We start from the raw sequence: 17,814 nt of genomic DNA, 5'->3' as shown, positions 1-17,814 counted from the left end.
ACGACGGCCCCAATAGGAGGCGGGCTTCGGACGCCGTTTTCATCCCACGGAAAATATCCCTCCTTCCCATTGGCTGAGGATAAGAAAGCTCGCCACCCTTCTTCTCCTCCTCCCACCATCCCTTTGCCATTGGTCGCGCGCACGATGCGCTTCCGTCATTGGCCGCCCTTCAAAGCGTTTGCGTTGCTGATAGGACAGGCGGCTTCAGCCTTGACGTATCGTTCTCTAGAAGCCCCGCCTCCCTAAACAGAGCAGCGCCGAGTTCCTCAGGAAAGGCGGGTGACCCCGGGAGGGATGTCGACGGCGGCCTTTCACGGGGACCTTTGGCAGCGGCAGCCGGCGTACGCCGTACTTTCTCGCTCGACATACGGCCGGGGGAACAGCGTGAGGGAACTGTGAGAGGAAGGTGGGCGAGGAGAGAGGGTGCCTAGTATGTAGTGCGCATGCGGCCGGCCTCACGTGACTTTCCCCTCAGCAACCGAGAGGGTGACGAAGTGCGCTTGCGCGTGGCCTCCAGGTACAGGCTCGAAGGCTGTTTGGCTGTCACGGGCCTTCGCCCGCGGCGTCATCCTGAAGCGCCAAAAGGCCCCCGGCCATGTCGCTTTCCCCGCTGGCGATTCTGCTGGGCGTCGCTGCCTGCGCCTGGTGCCTGGACAACGGCCTGCTGGCGACGCCGCCCATGGGCTGGGTGCCCTGGGAGCGCTTCAGGTGCAACACGGACTGCACCACCGACCCGGAGAACTGCATCAGGTGGGTCGGCGGGACGCGGCGCGGGGGCCCCCGGGGCTGCTCCGCGGTGGGGAGGGAGCCAGTCTGGGGAATGATGGAAAGGGGGGGAGGAGGAGAACGAAGTTTCGGGGGGGGGGTAGCATGTTTTAACAATGTATACTATGTTTTTAATCAGTAATTTATGTATTTTATACTTAATGTTAATAATAAATTGATTTCTTACCTGCCTCTCCATTTTGATCGAGGCGGGTAAGAAATTATTATTATTATTATTATTATTATTATTATTATTATTATTATCCTACATTTTATATTTTTCGACTGTTATTATTTTGTGTGTGTGTGTGTGTGTGCACGTGTGTCTGTTTATCTGTATTAATGCGCGAGCCGTCCTGAAAGCTTTTTGTGATAGGGCAGCATATAAATAAAATTATTAACAAAAGGAACAAAAAGTTTTGCTACTCACAGTATCCCCTAGCCAGTTTGTTTGGAATCCAGAGAACAGCCCTGCAGGTCTGGTACAATCCTCCCCTCTCCAAGGGTATTTTACCTCCTCATCCTCTCCATGTTTTAAGGACTCTTGGAGCATTCCTTTTAGGGCATTCCTCAGGGCAGCCCCAAGAGCTTGGACCCCACAAAATATTTGCCCCAAGGGTAGCATTCCACTGAAGCTCGTTATTTATAGCCTTCGAAATACAGAAATTAATCCACTGCCAAACATGAAAACCCTTGGCTTCAAAAGTGTTGTGTACTGTAGTTGCTCCAGCTTTCTCTGGGAGACGAATGAGGCAAAGTGCTAGGCAATTTACAGCGCTTTATTGCAAGCAATAAACACTTCTGTAACACAAACTAGGCACCCTCTGTGAAACTCCCCCTTAGACAAAAACTATGCAAACTAAGCAAGACAATTATCCATTCAAAGAAAAGAAAAAGCTTTTCAAATGTCCGTAACTTCAAGGTGGTTGATGCATGAACAATTTCTCATGCAATCTGTCCAACTGTCTCTTTGCCGCTAACCTCGCTGAATGTTTTCATTTCCTGTAATTCCTAGCATCAAGTAAGGTTTCTGAATGCTCACCCCCGGAAGTTAACTCCCTGTCCACTGAAAGCATAGAATTCGGCCTTGAAGAGATAGTCTCTAGAGGGGGCAGATTCTCAGCTGAAGCCCTCGCCTGTGTGAACCTCTTCCCCCACTAGCTCTAACTGCCTAGTGTCTGGCTCGGCGTCTTCTGAGTCTGAATCTGTTTCTGATTTATTACCTGCATCACCTGCTCCCAATACAGGAGCAGTAAGGCTACACATGACATCAAGCGCTGTTGTAATTTGCTGCAAGTTTAATTGGCACCTTGCTTGTCCCAATGCTAAGAAAGTCTTCTGAAACTCCTATTTATCAGGAATCATAGAATCATAAAATAGTAGAGTTGGAAGGGGCCTACAAGGCCATTGAGTCCAACCCCCTGCTCATTGCAGGAATCCACCCTAAAGCATCCCTGAAGCCATCTATCAAAAAGCTGCACTTTGTCAAATTCCAGTCAATGCTCACACAGAATATCAAAGGGCAGTTTTCCGCCACAGCTAGAACATTTCAGGTTTCAAGTGTAGCATTCCATCTGGGATCCTGTCAGTGTGTGACATTGTTATTCTTTTGAATGAACTATATTTAACTTTAATTAGTCGTTTAACGTAGCTAGCAGTAATAAAAAACAGCTTATCTCTGCAAGTGGGCCATTTAACTCTTTATTAACAGTGAAAACTTGATCAAGGCTATGGCAGACAGGCTGGCTAGTGATGGGTGGAAGAAACTTGGCTATGAGTATGTCAACCTGGACGATTGCTGGGCAGCAGAGAAAAGAGATGCTCAGGGCAGGCTCCAGGCAAACCCGGGAAGGTTCCCCAGTGGCATTAAAGCTCTCGCTGATTACGTAAGTTCATCGAAATGCATTGCCCTGAACACCCAAGTTTTCTCTGAAAGCTTTCAGATTTAGAAGCTGTGAGAAAAAGTTAACTAAGATTAGCTAGATTTGAATGGAAGTGTAAGCCAAGGGTGCACAATTCCAAATAGCCCTCAGTTGTTTTGATCAATTCTAGGAAGCAGTAAAGTGTTTTAGTCACATATTTCATTTCAAGATATTTGTAGACCAACAAAACAATTCACTTGGAGTGGAGGAGCAAGTTGTATCAATATTTTCTCTCTCTTTCAACACACACACACACACACCTAGTCTACAGATTAAAAGAAGAGAATTTCCCCCCTTTAGAACTGTTTTTTCTCATACTCGAATTAATAATTCTGTTAAAATCTGCATATGCCATTGGTCCACCTCGCGCAGTACTGTCTTTCCTAATTGGTAGATGTCCATCAGGCCCTGGAGCAGGAGACCTTCCCAGCCTTTGCTGCCCAAGATTCTTTCGCCAGAGGCAAGGTCAGCGCTTGCTGAAGGCCCACATTTTAAGATCATCTACAGGGGCTCTTCTCCGTGAGCCCCTGCCAAAGGAAGTGAGGCAGGTGGCTACTAGGAGGAGGGCTTTCTCTGCTGTGGCACCCCGGTTGTGGAATGAGCTCCCCAGAGAGGTCCACATGGCGCCTACACTGTACTCCTTTCGTCGCCAGCTGAAGACCTTTTTATTCACTCAGTATTTTAACACTTAATTTTAACTTAAATTATACTGTTTTAACTCTGTATTTTAACCTTATATCAATTTTGCTGCGTGGTTTTATCCTGGTTGTGCTTTTTATATTGTATTTTGTATTTGTGTTTTTTAACTTGTTGATTGTTTTATGATGGTTTTAATTTTTGTGAACCGTCCAGAGAGCTTCGGCTATTGGGCGGTATAAAAATGTAATAAATAAATAAATAAATAAAATAAAAATTTTAGCAGGGGGACATGATGAGCCCCTCTTCTTCACCACTGCAGTCTGGTTGTTCACCTGCCTCTCGCTCTGGCCCAGACAATGGTGGGGAGAGCAGGAGGAGATGCCACAGCAGGCGTGTTCACTGGCTGTCTGCCTGGCAAACAAGCAGATGCTAGCAGTGATGAGGAAATAGAGCAGTAGCAGGTGACAATGGCAGTGAAAAGATACGTTCGCTGAGGGAGGGAGCCCATGAAGAGTCCTGCCCGAGGGCCACTAAAAACTATTTGTTTTATTTATTACATTTTTATACTGCCCAATAACCGAAGCTCTCTGGGTGGTTCACAAAAATTAAAACCATAATAAAATACATTTGTGTCTAAAAACACAAATACAAAATACAGTATAAAAAGCACAACCAGAATAAAACCACGCAGCAGAAATTGATATAAGATTAAAATACAGAGCTAGAACAGTAAAATTTAAATTTAAGTTAAAATTAAGTGTTAAAATAATGAGAGACTAAAAAGGTCTTCAGCTGGCAACGAAAGGAGTACAGTGTAGGCGCCAGGCGGACCTCTCTGGGGAGGTCATTCCACAGCCGGGGTGCCACAGCAGAGAAAGCCCTCCTCCTAGTAGCCACCTGCCTCACTTCCTTTGGCAGGGGCTCACGCAGAAGGACCCCTGTGGATGATCTTAAGGTCTGGGCAGGTACATATGGGAGGAGGCGTTCCTTCAAATAACCTGGCCCCAAACCGTTTAGGGCTTTGAATGTTAATACTACCACTTGAATCGGACCCGGACCTGGCCAATGAAGTTGTAAAAGGACTGGCGTAATGTGGTCTTGCCGGCCAGTCCCTATTAGTAAACGGGCTGCCCTGTTTTGTACCAGCTGAAGTTTCTGGACCGTTTTCAAAGGCAGCCCCACATTACATTACAGTAATCCAAACGAGAGGTTATCAGAGCATGGATAACTGTAGCTAGGCTATCTCTGTCCAGATAATGGCATAGTTGGTATATCAACCTAAGCTCATAAAAGGTGCTCTTTGCCACTGAGTTCACCTGTGCCTCAAGTGACAGTTCTGGATCCAAGAGCACCCCCAAACTACGGACCAGATCCTTTAGGGAGAGTGCAACCCCGTCCAGGACAGGGCAAACATCACCTCGCCGGACAGATGAACCATCCGCTAACAGTACCTCCGTCTTGTCTGGATTGAGTCTCAGGTTATTAGCCCTCATCCAGTCCATTACCATGCCCAGGCACTGGTTCAGAACAGCCACTGCCTCACCTGGGTTTGATGAAAAGGAAAGGTAGAGCTGGGTATCATCCACATATTGATGACACCTCAGTCCACATCTCCAGATAACCTCCCCCAGCGGCTTCATGTATATGTTAAACAGCATAGGGGATAAAATAGAGCCCTGTGGAACCCCATGGTTTAGGAGCCTTGGCACAGAGCAATAATCCCCCAGCACCACCTTCTGGAATCAGCCATCCAAGTAGGAGCGGAACCACTGCAACGCAGTACCTCCAACTCCCAGCTCAGACAACCTATCCAGAAGGATACCATGGTTGATGGTTTCGAAAGCCACTGAGAGGTCCAGGAGAACCAACAGGGTCGCACTCCCCCTGTCTCTCTCCCAGCAAAGGTCATCCCACAGGGTGACCAAGGCAGTTTTCGTTCCAAAAACAGGCCTGAAACCCGATTGAAATGGATCTAAATAATCCGTTTCATTCAAGAGTGCCTGGAGTTGCCCTGCACCTTGCCCAGGAAGGGGATGTTCACCGGCCTACAGTTTTTAACATCTTCCCGGTCCAGGTTTGGGTTTTTCAGGAGTGGTCTAATAACCGCCTCTTTTATTTATTTATTTATTTTATTTATTTATTACATTTTTATACCGCCCAATAGCCGAAGCTCTCTGGGCGGTTCACAAAAAGAGACTGGCACCACTCCCTCTCTCAAGGAGGCATTTACAACCTCCTGGACCCAGCCAGCGATCCCCTCCTTATTTGATGTAATAAGCCATGAAGGGCAAAGGTCAAGCACACAGGTGGTTGACCGGACTTGGCCAAGCACCTTGTCCACATCCTCGGGCCTCAATAACTGAAATCATCCAATAAAACTGGCCCAGACGGCGCTCTGAACGCCTCTATTAGTGGAACTGCATTAAGTGTGGTGTCCAACTCAAGACGAATCTGAGCGACTTTATCTTCAAAGTGCCGTGCAAACTCATCACAGCATGCTACCGAGGGTTCACGCCCTGGCCCAGAGTGTAACAGGCCACGAACCACCCGGAAAAGCTCTGCCGGACGACACTGAGAAGATGCAGTGCTGGTGGAAAAGAACTGTCTCTTTGCCACCCTCACCGCCACAGAGTAGGCTCGATAGTGAGCTCTAACCCGTGTTCGATCAGTCCCAGCACAAGTTTTCCTCCACCTGCATTCTAGCCGTCTCCCCTCTTGCTTCATTGCCCTCAGCTCAGGTGTATACCAAGGAGCTGACCGGGCTCTGCTCAGAGGGAGAGGATGCTTGGGCGTGATCGTGTCAACCGCCCAAGTCATCTCTGCATTCCACAGAGCAATCTGGGCTTCGACAGGAGCACCAGCCATATCAGCAGGAAAATCCCCCAGAACCCTCTGGAATCCATCGGAGTCCATTAGCCTCCGGGGGCAGACCATTTTAAAAGGCTCCCCACCCTTGCAGAGGGGAAGGGCCGCCGAGAGTCTAAACCTCAATAGGAAGTGATCCGACCATGACAAGGGGGTGGATGTCAGTTCCCCCACTTCCAGATCACCATCCTCCTGTCCAGTCGAGAAAACCGGATCAAGTGTGTGTCCTTTTGCATGCGTTGGGCCAGTGACATGTTGAGACAGCCCCATGATTGTCATGGCAGCCATGAAGTCCTGAGCCTCTCCGGATACAGCAGCCTTGGCATGGAAGTTGAGATCCCCCAGAACCACCATCCTGGGGGTCCTCAACACCAGGTCCGAGACAACCTTCGTCAGCTCAGGCAGGGAGTCTGTGGGGACGGTACACCAACAGAATCCCTAATCTGTCTCAAGTACCCAGTACAAACACTCAAGACCAGCACTCGAATGAACAGGAAGCCTAGAGAGGGAGATTTTATTTCTATAGACTACGGCATTCCCCCCCTCCCCAGCACTCGAGTCTGTGCTGGTGCTGCACTGAGTACCCAGGAGGGCAGAGCTGGGTGAGAGTAACAACCGCCCCCCAGCTCACCCACCCAGGTCTCAGTGATGCACACCAGGTCAGCCCCCTCATCCACAATCAAATCATGGATGAGGGAGATTTTATTCTGGACTGAGCTGGCATTCAGCAGCAGCACTACCAGACCCAGGATCAAGCTGATAAGGCCGCCAGGAACTATCTGGTTGGGGGAAGAACCAGAAGAGGGGATAGCTGTAAGGAATCTAGCCCCTCTTCTCCTTATCTGGCCTGTTCCTCCCCCAGCACCATACCTCCCCCTACCCATGACCACAGTTATGCGGGCATCCCCATATCCCCCAGAGCTCCCCAGGCACATATTAAACATTGATTAAAAAATGTTTTTTACAAATTGCTGCTGGTTGGCTGATTGGTGATCTTCAAACAGGCACATGCAGTACGATGGCTCCTCTGTGCGACGCAAAGTGCAGTTCCAAGTGCGCACTCAGCGGCGCCGAAGCGCTGCCTCTGGCAGGCTGGAGTTGTACCTGTAGAGTAAGGCGGAGCACCTGGTCAGCTGACGTTCAACAGGTGAGGGGAGAGACTGCAGAGAACAGGGCCCCTGCAGCCTCAGTTCTTCTTCCCCCACACCAACCAAACACACCCCACCTCAAACTAGGAGCCGGCACTGGACCAGGGGCATGTGCAAAGCATGTGCTGTGCCTCTGAGCCTGCCTCTGCCTCATTTCTCTCTGTGCCCAGGTGCATTCGAAAGGCTTGAAATTCGGCATCTACAGTGACATGGGCAACGCAACCTGCGAGGGCTACCCTGGGACAACCCTGGAGACCGTTGAGACGGATGCCAAGACCTTCGCAGAGTGGGGGGTCGACATGCTGAAGCTGGACGGCTGCTTTTCCAATTCCTCCTTCAAGGCAGTAGGTTTGTGCCTTGCAAGCAGTCGAGAGGGTGGCTTGGCGGGGCTTTTCGGTTGAGCCACCGGCACCTGGATTTTCCATTTAAGACAAGCCTCTGCAGCAAAGGCAGCAGATGCGTTAAATAGTTCTGTTTTTCAGTCCTTTGTTTTGATCACCTGCAAATAATTCTTACGGGCATTTTTGGATAAACCTGTAGCTTGATGCTATGTGGGAAAAGATGAACTCAGGTCTATTGAAATCATCATTGTTGTTATTGTTATATTTATTTGTATCCCACCTTTAAAAAATTAAAACACATACAGTTAAAACCTGTAAATAGAAATATACAAAGGTTAGAAATATAATTAAGTACGTTTCAACATTAAAACACATAGCAGTTGGCTGAGGCAAGCCCGTATAGTAGTGGTGAGCAGCTTGTGGCCCTCCAGATGTTTGACCTACAGTTCTCATCAGCCCCAGCCAGTCTAGACAATGATGAAGGGTCATGAGAGTGGCAGGCCAAAAGATCTGGAGGGCCACAGGTTGCCCACAAGATGTTAAAAAGATCTGCTTTGGCTGATGTCTCAAACAGTTTCTTATCTTCCCTTCTGTCCCATTCCTGCTGCCACAGATGAGGCCCAGGTACATGGCAGAGTTTATGTCCGCATCCTTCAATTCAGCAGGCTGCCCATGACAGCAGCTGCCTTGCAGTCTCCACTTGGGGGAGCCAGGTCCTGATCCCAGCATGCATTAGGGGTCCTAGAGGTGGGGTGTTCCTCATCCAAGGAGGTCCCATCCAACTCGGGCTCCAAGAGTTGGCAGGTCCCGGAAACTTCAGAATAGGAATCTGTTTGTTTATTGTTATTCTTGCTGTTTATATCCAGCTTTCCTTCCACGGAGACATGTTCCTCCTATTGTCTTTTTCCTCACAACAACCCTGTGAGGTAGGTTAGACTGAGAGTCAGTGACTGGCCCAAAGTCACCCTGTGAGCTTTGTGGGTGAATAGCAACTTGAACCCGGGTCTCCCCAGTCCTGGTCCAACATTTTAACCACTACACCACCCTGGCTCTGGAGTGATTTCAGTCACTACATTCTAGTGGTTTAAGAGAGGGTGGTGGTTCTGGTAAGCATAAAAGTGAGCCTGCTGCTAAGTCCGCATGTGCCCCTTGTCTAGGCTATCCAAAGATGAGCGCGGCGTTGAACAAAACAGGACGGCCAATTGCTTTCTCCTGCAGCTGGCCAGCCTATGAAGGGGGCCTGCCCCCAAAGGTAATTTCAGAACCCATTTCCACGCCTCTGCTCTTAACCTGGGACAGGCAATATTCTGGAGCCCGTTTGATTAATGGCTATCATTTTCTCAGGTAGCCCTTCTAGAATTGCACCTTGAACTCTATTATTTATTTATTTATTAAAGGGCAATATGGCTTCCATGGCTGTAAATTGAAGAAGAAATGTTTCAAAATGTGGTTCGTGTGTGTGTATGTGTGTGTGTGTGTGTGTGTGTGTGTGAGAGAGAGAGAGAGAGAGAGAGAGAGAGAGAGAGAGAGAGAGAGAGAGAGAACGACCCCTGGTCAGCAATTAGTTCTGCCAATCAGGAGAAAAAAATGTATGGGAACGAGCCAAGGCTCTCTCCCAGCCCAGAGTGTCCAGCCCACAAGTCGTCTTGCCACACCCAAAGATCCTTCATTTCCCTCTTTTCATTGTGGGGGTTGGTGACAGCCTCCAGGGGGCTGGATTGGGCCCCATAGTTGTCCGTTGTAATATCTGCATCTTTTTTGCAAGTGTGTAAAAAGGTCAGTTCCATGACCGAAGCATCACCTATTCTTGTTTTTATCAGGTGAATTATACTTTACTTGGCAAAATATGCAACTTGTGGAGAAATTATGTTGATATTGACGACTCCTGGGACACCCTCTTGCACATCATTGAGTGGTACGGAGATCATCAGGATACGTTGCAACCTGTGGCTGGGCCGGGCAGGTGGAATGACCCCGACATGGTAAATCAGCCTCTTCTCATGAGACCGTTCCATCCGGTCCCAATTCAGATTCCAAAAGAAAAGCTGAGTGCAATATTAGGATTGTGGGCCGTTGCTTGAAGGGAATGTGCAAGAAAGGGGAGTGATACTGGATCACAGAGATGAGGAGGAGTAAGTCTCCAAAGGTTCTGTGGGAAACTCTCTGTGCAAGAACAGAAACCAGACAGAAGGAGAGCAGCCTCTGACAAAAGGCGTGCTCTCTTTTTGGAGGTTCTATTCTGGCTGGAGAGTTTCTGCTAGAGGGATTCTAGCAGAACTGAACAGCGTTCACAATCCGTCTACACAATAATCCACTTCTTGTGTTCCCAAGATTCCTTCATTTCAGCAGTTTAATTTAGAGTGCAGGGATCTTTTTGTTTCCGCTATTGTTAAACAATGGGAGTCAGAAATACATGGCAATCGACTTCAGATTGTGCCAAGATCTACTGGCAGATCCAAAACCACCTTCTGCCCACCCTCTGCTCTAAAACACTACAATTTTTCCAGTTAAGTAACTTGGCAAACAAAATGTAGTGTTTCTTCATGCAAGACATAAATTCATATATGGAATTGGTAGATTAATTGTGAAGCATTGATGGCTTGTAAAGCAGCTTAGTCCAACTCACGGCAGCAGAGGAGAGGGGTCTTCCAAAGGCCGACAGCCATGTGGCAGATCACAGCCTTGCCGTGCTCCTGAGCTTCCCGAGGCACCTAGGCAGCTACTTTGGAAACTGCACGGTTGCCTGGCACAGCCTCCCACAAGCTGGGGCCCTCCAGGAGTGTTGCATACCTGGCTGAGGGATTCTAGGAGTTGTAGTCAGACACATGTGGAGGGCACCAGCTTGCAAGGGCTGGAGTAGAAGGACGTCTGTCTGATCCATCTGCACAGTTCTCCTGGTAACTGTGATGCACCCTGGGAAAAGGTCTGACTTGAGACTGTGAGAAGGGATGGAGAATAGCAGGGACAACCCAGGGCACCTCTGGCGACCTGCATGCTCAAAAGGGACCACTAGAGGGGGCTCCTCTTCCAGAGTTTGCCTTTAATCAACACAGGCTGTGACAATGCCAGGGGATGATGGGATTTCTGTCCCCCACATCCAAAGGGCTCTAGGCTGGAGAGGCTGTATTGCCATTTCCTTTGCTTCCCGGAGCTGCCTGTGAACCTGCAGTTGACCCTTTTGTTTCTGTGTGGGTCTTCTCTTAGAAGTGGTGCCGAAAGGCTCCCCTGAGCCACGTGATGCCTTGTCTCTTTTCAGCTGATCATTGGTGACTTTGGCCTGAGTCAGGAGCAGTCTAAAGTGCAGGTGGCGATGTGGGCTGTCCTGGCTGCCCCGTTCTTCATGTCCTGTAACTTACGGACCATCTCGGATGAGGCCAAGGACATATTGCAGAATCCGCTGCTGATCTACATCAACCAAGATTCTCTAGGAGTTCCAGGCAAGCGTATTTCAAAGGTGTGTTTGCAGGGTCGTTGAAACGAGGGCTTGAGCATAACGTTGGTGTGAATCATCCATGCAATTAGGCGGCAGATAAACACAGGAAGCTGCCTTTTTAATTTTATTTTATTGAAGGTTTTTTATCTATTCCACAGCCAGAAAGTCTCCCAGAACAGCTTACAGACAATCAGTTAAACAAGTTGGCCCCTGCTTGCACTCTGAACAGGCACGACACATGTTGAGAGAGAGACGTGGGGAGGGAAGAGGAAGGTACTAAATAGCCTTTCAGCACAGCTGGTGGGTTGGTCCCATTCTCCCTTTCCTCTCCCTCTATACAGTCTGCTGCAATGGCTGCTGGTGGTGCCAGTTGAGGGAGGGCGGCCTCCATGGAGGTGGTCTTTCAACAGGGCCCCTTGGAGCAGCCCTGCATCCCCTCTATTGTATGGGCTCCTCTTGACCAGCGCTTCCAGCTCTGATTGGCAGCAGCAGCCTGCTGCAGACTTCCTCGCAGGCAGCAAATTGCGTGCCGCCACAGGACTTTTGGCTGGTCTTATCTCAGCCTTCTCCAAGCTGGTGCCCTCCAGATGTTTTCAACTAACTCCACTCAGCCCCAGCCGGTATCATCAATGGTGGGGAATCATTGAATAGTAGAGTTGGAAGGGGCCTATAAACACAGGAATGCTGGGAGTCTTCCTCCAAAACATCTGGAGGGCACCAGGTTAGGGAAGGTATTGAACCTGGGATCTTCTATAAGCTCCAGCATTGAAATATGGCTGCAGCTGGGCTTGCTGGCATCACTGTTCTTTACGGTGTGGGACTAATCGGTCTGCCCCAACACCTTGTCCAAGATAAGGCCGCTTGTCTCCCTTGCGGCTTCTATGGAAGGAAGAGGAAATGCCCCTTCTCAGACTCCACCTCTCAGTGCAGCCTGTGGCTTGACCCCATGTTCGCTTGCTCACATTGACCCCTTGTTGGCCTTTTCTGCAGCTGTGCCTCCCCACTGGGAACTAAGACGTTGGCTGTCCACGGGCACAGCTGAGAGTGATGGGAGGGGCAGGAACAGGCAGAGGGCCACTTGGGGAGGCTCACTGACAGCTGTGCATAAGGAACAGGGCATGTGGCAGCTTCTGAGTGGGCAGAAGCTCTCTGGATTCTGCGGAAAATCAGGAAACTCCAAATGGGACGTGGCGTGAGAGCGCAAACCTCACTGTGCCGGAGTCATTAAGAGTTCTTCAGGCAAAGCCCTCGTTGCTTGGCATGTAGCAGCGGCCAGCTGACTTGGGGGCAGTAAAACGAACCGGCTGTGTGCCAGGATCCAAAGGCCACGTTAGGCTTTGAGTGTGAATCTTCCTGAGCCTCCTTTGCCAGCTCCTTGGGTGCCAGCAACAGACTTCCGAATGCTTCCTGATTCCTAGCCCTGCCCTTAAGTCTGTATCTACCCTTGATCATGCACATCCCTTGTTCCTTGGAGAGTTGAGCGGTATTGCAACATGGCCTCTGCCCCCCTGTTCATTCCAGGCTATTCGTTCGTTTACACACCTCCTCGATCATTAATACTGAGACAGCTACACCCTCCGCCTCCAGATATCCGGTCGTTTGTCCATCCAATGCCAAACGGATGGGGATCACGCCCTGTTTCCTCATGGGGCTCCAGCTGTTTGGGATATTTGCATCAGCACATGGAGCTTAGCACGGCTGTTGACACCAGTCACGGCTGGTGACACTTTGGGCAAAGGCTTGTCTAATTGCGGAGTCTGTTGAGCAGAGCAGGAGGATCATTAGGCAGAGTATCGGATCTAATCGCTCTGTTTGCAGGCGGCGGCTGCTCTCGCTCTCTGCCGCACCCCAGCTGAGGTTGTGCAGGTTGCTGAGTCTGTGGCCACAGCAAGAACAGTGCTAACTGCTGGAAAGAAAGAGACCTATCATCCCCCAGACCCCATGCTCATTCATAACTCCGCAGTGGTCAAGAACCAACTAACGCCCAGGATGAACCAGCCGTTTGCCAAGGAGTTCAGACAGTTACCTCTCCTGTTTTATTTTTTGGTTTCTATATTGCCCAAAAGCCGAAGCTCTTTGGGCAGTTCACAACAATTATAACCAGAAAATACATCATAAAATATAGAAGTTGAAAACTTTTGTGTAAAATAAAAGTTAAAAACAGAATAAAACCTACCAGCAATGCAGAGATCTAAAACACAGCAGCAATTTTAAAACAACAGAAACAAAAAACTAAATTGCTTGAGAAAATGAAAAGATCTTCACCGTAAAGAACACAAAGTAGGTGCCAGGCAAGCCTTTCTGGGAAGCTCATTCCACAAACAGGGTGCCACAGCAGAAAAGGCCCTTTTCTTGGTAGCCACCCTCCTCACTTCCTTTGGTGGGGCCTCCCAGAGAAGGACCAGCCAGGATGAACTTAGGGTCCGGGCAGGTATATATGGGAGGAGACCATCTTTCAAGCAACCTGGTCCCAAGCCCATTAGGGCTTTGAGTGTTAATACCAGTACATTGAATATGGCCTGGAAATGGACTGGCACCCAGTGCAGATGGAAAAATACTGGCATAATATTATCATGTTGTTTTGTTCCTGTTAATAATGTTGTTGACCTATTTTGGACCAGCTGAAGTTTCTGGACAGTTTTCAAAGGCAGACCAACATATAATGGATTGTAGTAATCCAGATGAGAGATTATCAGAGTGTGGATAACTGTAGCTGCTAGACAGATGTCTGGCCAGAGAAGGGTGCAGTCGCTAGATCAGCCGTATGCTGGTAAAAGGTGCTCCTTGCCACTGAGTCCTACTGTGTCTCAAGTGACAGTTCTGGACCCAGGAGCACCCCTAAGCTGTGAACCTGATCCTTTCGGGGGAGTGCAACTCCCCTCCAAAACTGCTGGGCAGATGAACCACCCACCAACAGCACCTCTGTCTTGCCTGGATTGAGTCTCGGTTTATGGGCCCTGATCCAGCACCTCGAAGTATTCCTTCATTTCTACGCTTGCTAGCTCTCAAATGCCAGTTCTAGGAATTCTGCTCTTCAGTCCAGGTCAACATTTCTTCTGGATACTGTCTGTGAATGGATTAATGTCCATGTTATTGTGAGGGACTTGCCTCTTCTCCAGTGGGCTCAGCCAGGGACTCTGTCTTGGCCAAGGAACCCAACAAATGGGCCAAAGCCAAATGGAAATGGAGCCAGCGAGCCGGAGGTGAGGGACCAGCTGGGAGACTTTAGGAGGCCTGCCCACAGGGCGCATCCCTGCAGAGGCCCTCGGCCACTGATCCGACCCACCCAGCAGGAGCAGACGGAAGGGTGGCGAAGGGATGCATCTTCGGGCCCCTTCACCTTGACCCAGCAGTCAAGGGCTGGAGCAGAATAGCTCTCTTGTCTCCTGTATGTAGTGTTGATGCAGCAACTTCTAAATAATGGCAATGCGATGGTAATAGCGGCCGATAAATATTTATTAAGTGCCTAAATGGCTATGTGCTGTATAGCAGTCATTTAAGATTAACCATGTGAGATTAGCTGTTCGGTTGCTTAAAGTATTTCTATCCTGCTCGTCAGCCAAAAGGGCTCCCAGAGTGGCTTACGTGTAGTCGCTAAGACAAAACGGTCCCTGCCCCACAGGCATACAATCCAAAAGACAAGGAAAAAGATGGGGCGGGACAACATTTTGCTTGGAGGCCTACAATCTTATCTCAGCAGATGCAGGAGGAAAAGGAAGACTGGGTGGGAAGGGTACAGGTAGCAGAGGCTGAGTGGCGTTAGGAAGAGCATGAGAGGAGACGGCTTGAGTTGGCTGTTTCCTTTCTCTAAGCCCGTGGTGTGAATTGCACGAGGGAGGGATTTCCAGTAGCTGGGTGCTGCTGTGGAAAATGGATGCTTGTGAGAAAAGACCACCATGCCTGGTTTCCCAGCAGAGAGCTAAACATCCATAACCCCCCTGCTCTGCATGTCTGCCCGACAGAGCCGCTACTTCGAAGTGTGGAAGAGGCCTCTTGTCAACGGCCAGTATGCGATCTCTGTGATGAACAACGGTACCGATGGGACGCCGAGGCCTTTTGCAACTACGCTGGGACGCCTGAGTGTCTCGGACTGCAGGGAAGGCTACAAGATCTATGATGTGCTGGGCAAGCTCTTCATGGGAGAGTATAAGCTCAACGAGACGATTAGTAGCAAGGTTACCCCAACCGGCGTGGTCCTGCTCTTTCTCAAGCCTCTGTGCTAACCCTCCAGCTCGTCAGGGGAATGCCACGCTCCAAGTGTTGCAAAAAGTGGAGCCGAGGCTGGCGTTCAGCACAAGCTGCTGCTGCTGCTTCCTCTGGCTTGCAGAGAAGTTTGGTATCAGGCTTGGGGTATAAACTGAATTCCGAAAGAACTGTTTCTCCCCACCCCACCCCAAATCTCTCTTCTGTTTGCTTTGGGGCTACTTAAAACTTGCCCCCGGAAGGTCTGTATCTAGATAGACAGAAGAGCATTTTCAGATCCTCCAAAGAAGAAGCCTTCCTGGCAATCCCCTTTTTGAACGAGAGAAATGCAAAGGAAAGAGGGCCCGGTTGCCCCTGCAACACGGAGGGTTTCCACCAAAGCACAGCGGTTGCACGCAGCAAGATGGCCTTGTGTGCGCTTGTTGCACATGACAGGGTTGCACTTTTCCCCAGACGAGCAATCATTGCGTAGCAAAGTTGTCACACATGAAGCAGCCCTTATAGGCCGCAGGGGCAGCTTTGCAGCTATTTGTGCAATCCTCCCTCTTTCTTATTAGGATGGTCCAGGAACCCATTGCTGTCTGGCAGAAGTATCCTGTTGTGGGATGCTCAGGTCTTCAGTGCCTCCCACCAATCAGTGGAGTTGTACCAGTTTAAATGGTGGCCCTCTTGTAAGTCTTTCCAAAGGCTGGCCTGGCTGCTTGTCTTCCTCACAATCAGATCCCCAGATCCACACTGCTGAATGAGAGAAGGGGCCTTGGTATCTTCCCTCTACTGGGGAAAGGATGTCTTAGGCGCACCTGGGATGGTACCTGATATTGGCCAGCCAAGGGACGCTTCCTGACACCTGCTGGTTTTCTTCTGTCTGGTGGGAGAAAGCCTCTTCCGCTGCCACAGCCCTGACAGCAGTGTTTTCCCCTGAAGGCTGCCTTCCGCCAGCACCTTTTCCACACACCTCCTCCCCTCTACTTCAGTTGGTCACGATTAGTCTGGGAGTGAATCTGTCCAATTCTTTGGGTCAATAGAGCAAACAAAATGTTCATAAAACAAAGTTTTGTGCACTTCTAATTTGAAAAGCAATCAGTTGCACGTTAATGAACTGTACTGAATAAACATGGCGTATTATTATTATTTTATTTTGCAATTGGAGCTTGTGTGCCTGTATTGAAATGTATGCCAAAAAAACCACCAAAACCCAACAATTGTACGGAGAGATGGGACATGGAGTCGCACCACAGTCCCCAACCAATGTGTCCTTTGTGGGGCGAAATGAGAGTGGGGTGAAAGTGCAGTTTTACCTCTGTGCAGTTGTGACTATGGGGCTTGGATGTAGGTGTCAGAGGCAGCCCTACCGGGGTGGGGGTGGGGGTGGGGTGGACAGGCTTTGGCTGCCCTGAAGGGGTGGAGCCACGCAGATCTGTCTCCCTGGGAATTCTTCCTTCGCAAGTCCTGTTCATGAATTTTGTGGGAGCCCTGACAGCCCTTGCGGAGTTTCCGTTTCTTTCAGTGGGGCTTTGTGAAGAAGAACCTCCCCGTGTGCTGTGCTCTTGTGTTGATTAATGGAGGCGGCAAGTGCCTCAGTCCTGGTGAGATCCTGGGAATGCACAATGACTCACCTGTCTCCTGGGGATGGGTGTCCCCGGAGGCTCAATGCGGCCACAGCCGGCCCGCCTGTTACTGAATGCCATATGGCACACGGTATACTATCAATCAATCTAAGTTTATGGTACAGTGACAGACCCATCAAAACACAGCATACAGGTATGGAGGAGCAATGGAAGGTTATTAACGTCCCCAGGAAGTGCTGTTGCCATGCAAATTCAGCTTATTTGCAGAGTGTTTAGCAGGGAGTTAAAACATTTTCTGCCTCAAAACTAAAGCAGAACTACAAAATACTGAGATAATTTGGCACTTTTTAAGTGGCTTCCACGAATTCAGAACACAAACTCCGTCTCAGCACCAGAATGAGACACTGCTCACATCCACAAGAACTTGATGTTAATCTTAATCCCTAAGGATGAGCTTCTCACAGGTGTGGCCTCAAGGGCCAATTGAGCTTTGGCAGGTGGGCACAGGACGCAGGGTCTTTTTGGGTCTGGTGGCGACATGCTGGCATTCTCCCTGTAAGGAGAATGCCAGTGTGTTACCAGGTGTAACTTTATCACCAGGTGAAACTGTGACTCCTTCAAGAGTTCGTTGGGAGAAGCTGAAGCAAGGGAGTGTTTACTCTGGTGAGCTGAATCTCCTTCCCAGGCATTCTCCGTTCTGAATGCTCTTTGCATTGTAGTGTTCCATTACGTTGTTTTTTAAAAAATGTAGTTTTGATTGGTTTTGTATTTCTATGCTGTTTGCCCCTTTGAATTTCTCAACCAAAGAAAAATGGCAAGAAATGTTAAGCCATTTTATAGATCTTTCAGCTCCAAGTTCCATATACTCAACTCTCATTTTTAAGTGGATAAGAATCCCTGCTTCGTGGTGTATCTAGAGGGGCCTTGATA

The 17,814-nt window shown here is 49.3% G+C and overlaps 1 protein-coding gene across 1 annotated transcript; it reads left to right on the top strand.

The window, feature by feature from the left end:
• Positions 1–271: 271 nt before the first annotated feature.
• On the top strand, positions 272–16,452 carry LOC134410368 (alpha-N-acetylgalactosaminidase-like). Its single transcript, XM_063143598.1, has 7 exons — positions 272–750; positions 2,477–2,651; positions 7,510–7,687; positions 8,838–8,932; positions 9,501–9,662; positions 10,937–11,134; positions 15,076–16,452. Exons 1-7 carry the CDS (start codon positions 596–598, stop codon positions 15,334–15,336), a joined length of 1,224 nt encoding a protein of 407 aa, XP_062999668.1. The 5' UTR covers positions 272–595; the 3' UTR covers positions 15,337–16,452.
• The last annotated feature ends 1,362 nt before the right edge of the window (positions 16,453–17,814 follow it).

The sequence above is a fragment of the Elgaria multicarinata genome, chromosome 17 (genome assembly GCF_023053635.1).
Source record: "Elgaria multicarinata webbii isolate HBS135686 ecotype San Diego chromosome 17, rElgMul1.1.pri, whole genome shotgun sequence".
NCBI lineage: Eukaryota > Metazoa > Chordata > Lepidosauria > Squamata > Anguidae > Elgaria > Elgaria multicarinata.
The sequence above is the reverse complement of the archived record's forward strand: the minus strand, read 5'-3'. Positions and strand labels throughout refer to the sequence as shown.

Bases quoted from the DNA above. Each gene is read 5' to 3' on its own strand.
- LOC134410368 (XM_063143598.1), top strand. From the start codon at position 596: ATGTCGCTTTCCCCGCTGGCGATTCTGCTGGGCGTCGCTGCCTGCGCC. The intron at 9,663-10,936 runs GTAAATCAGCCT...GTCTCTTTTCAG, and splicing joins GGTGGAATGACCCCGACATG to CTGATCATTGGTGACTTTGG. The intron at 11,135-15,075 runs GTGTGTTTGCAG...TCTGCCCGACAG, and splicing joins CAGGCAAGCGTATTTCAAAG to AGCCGCTACTTCGAAGTGTG.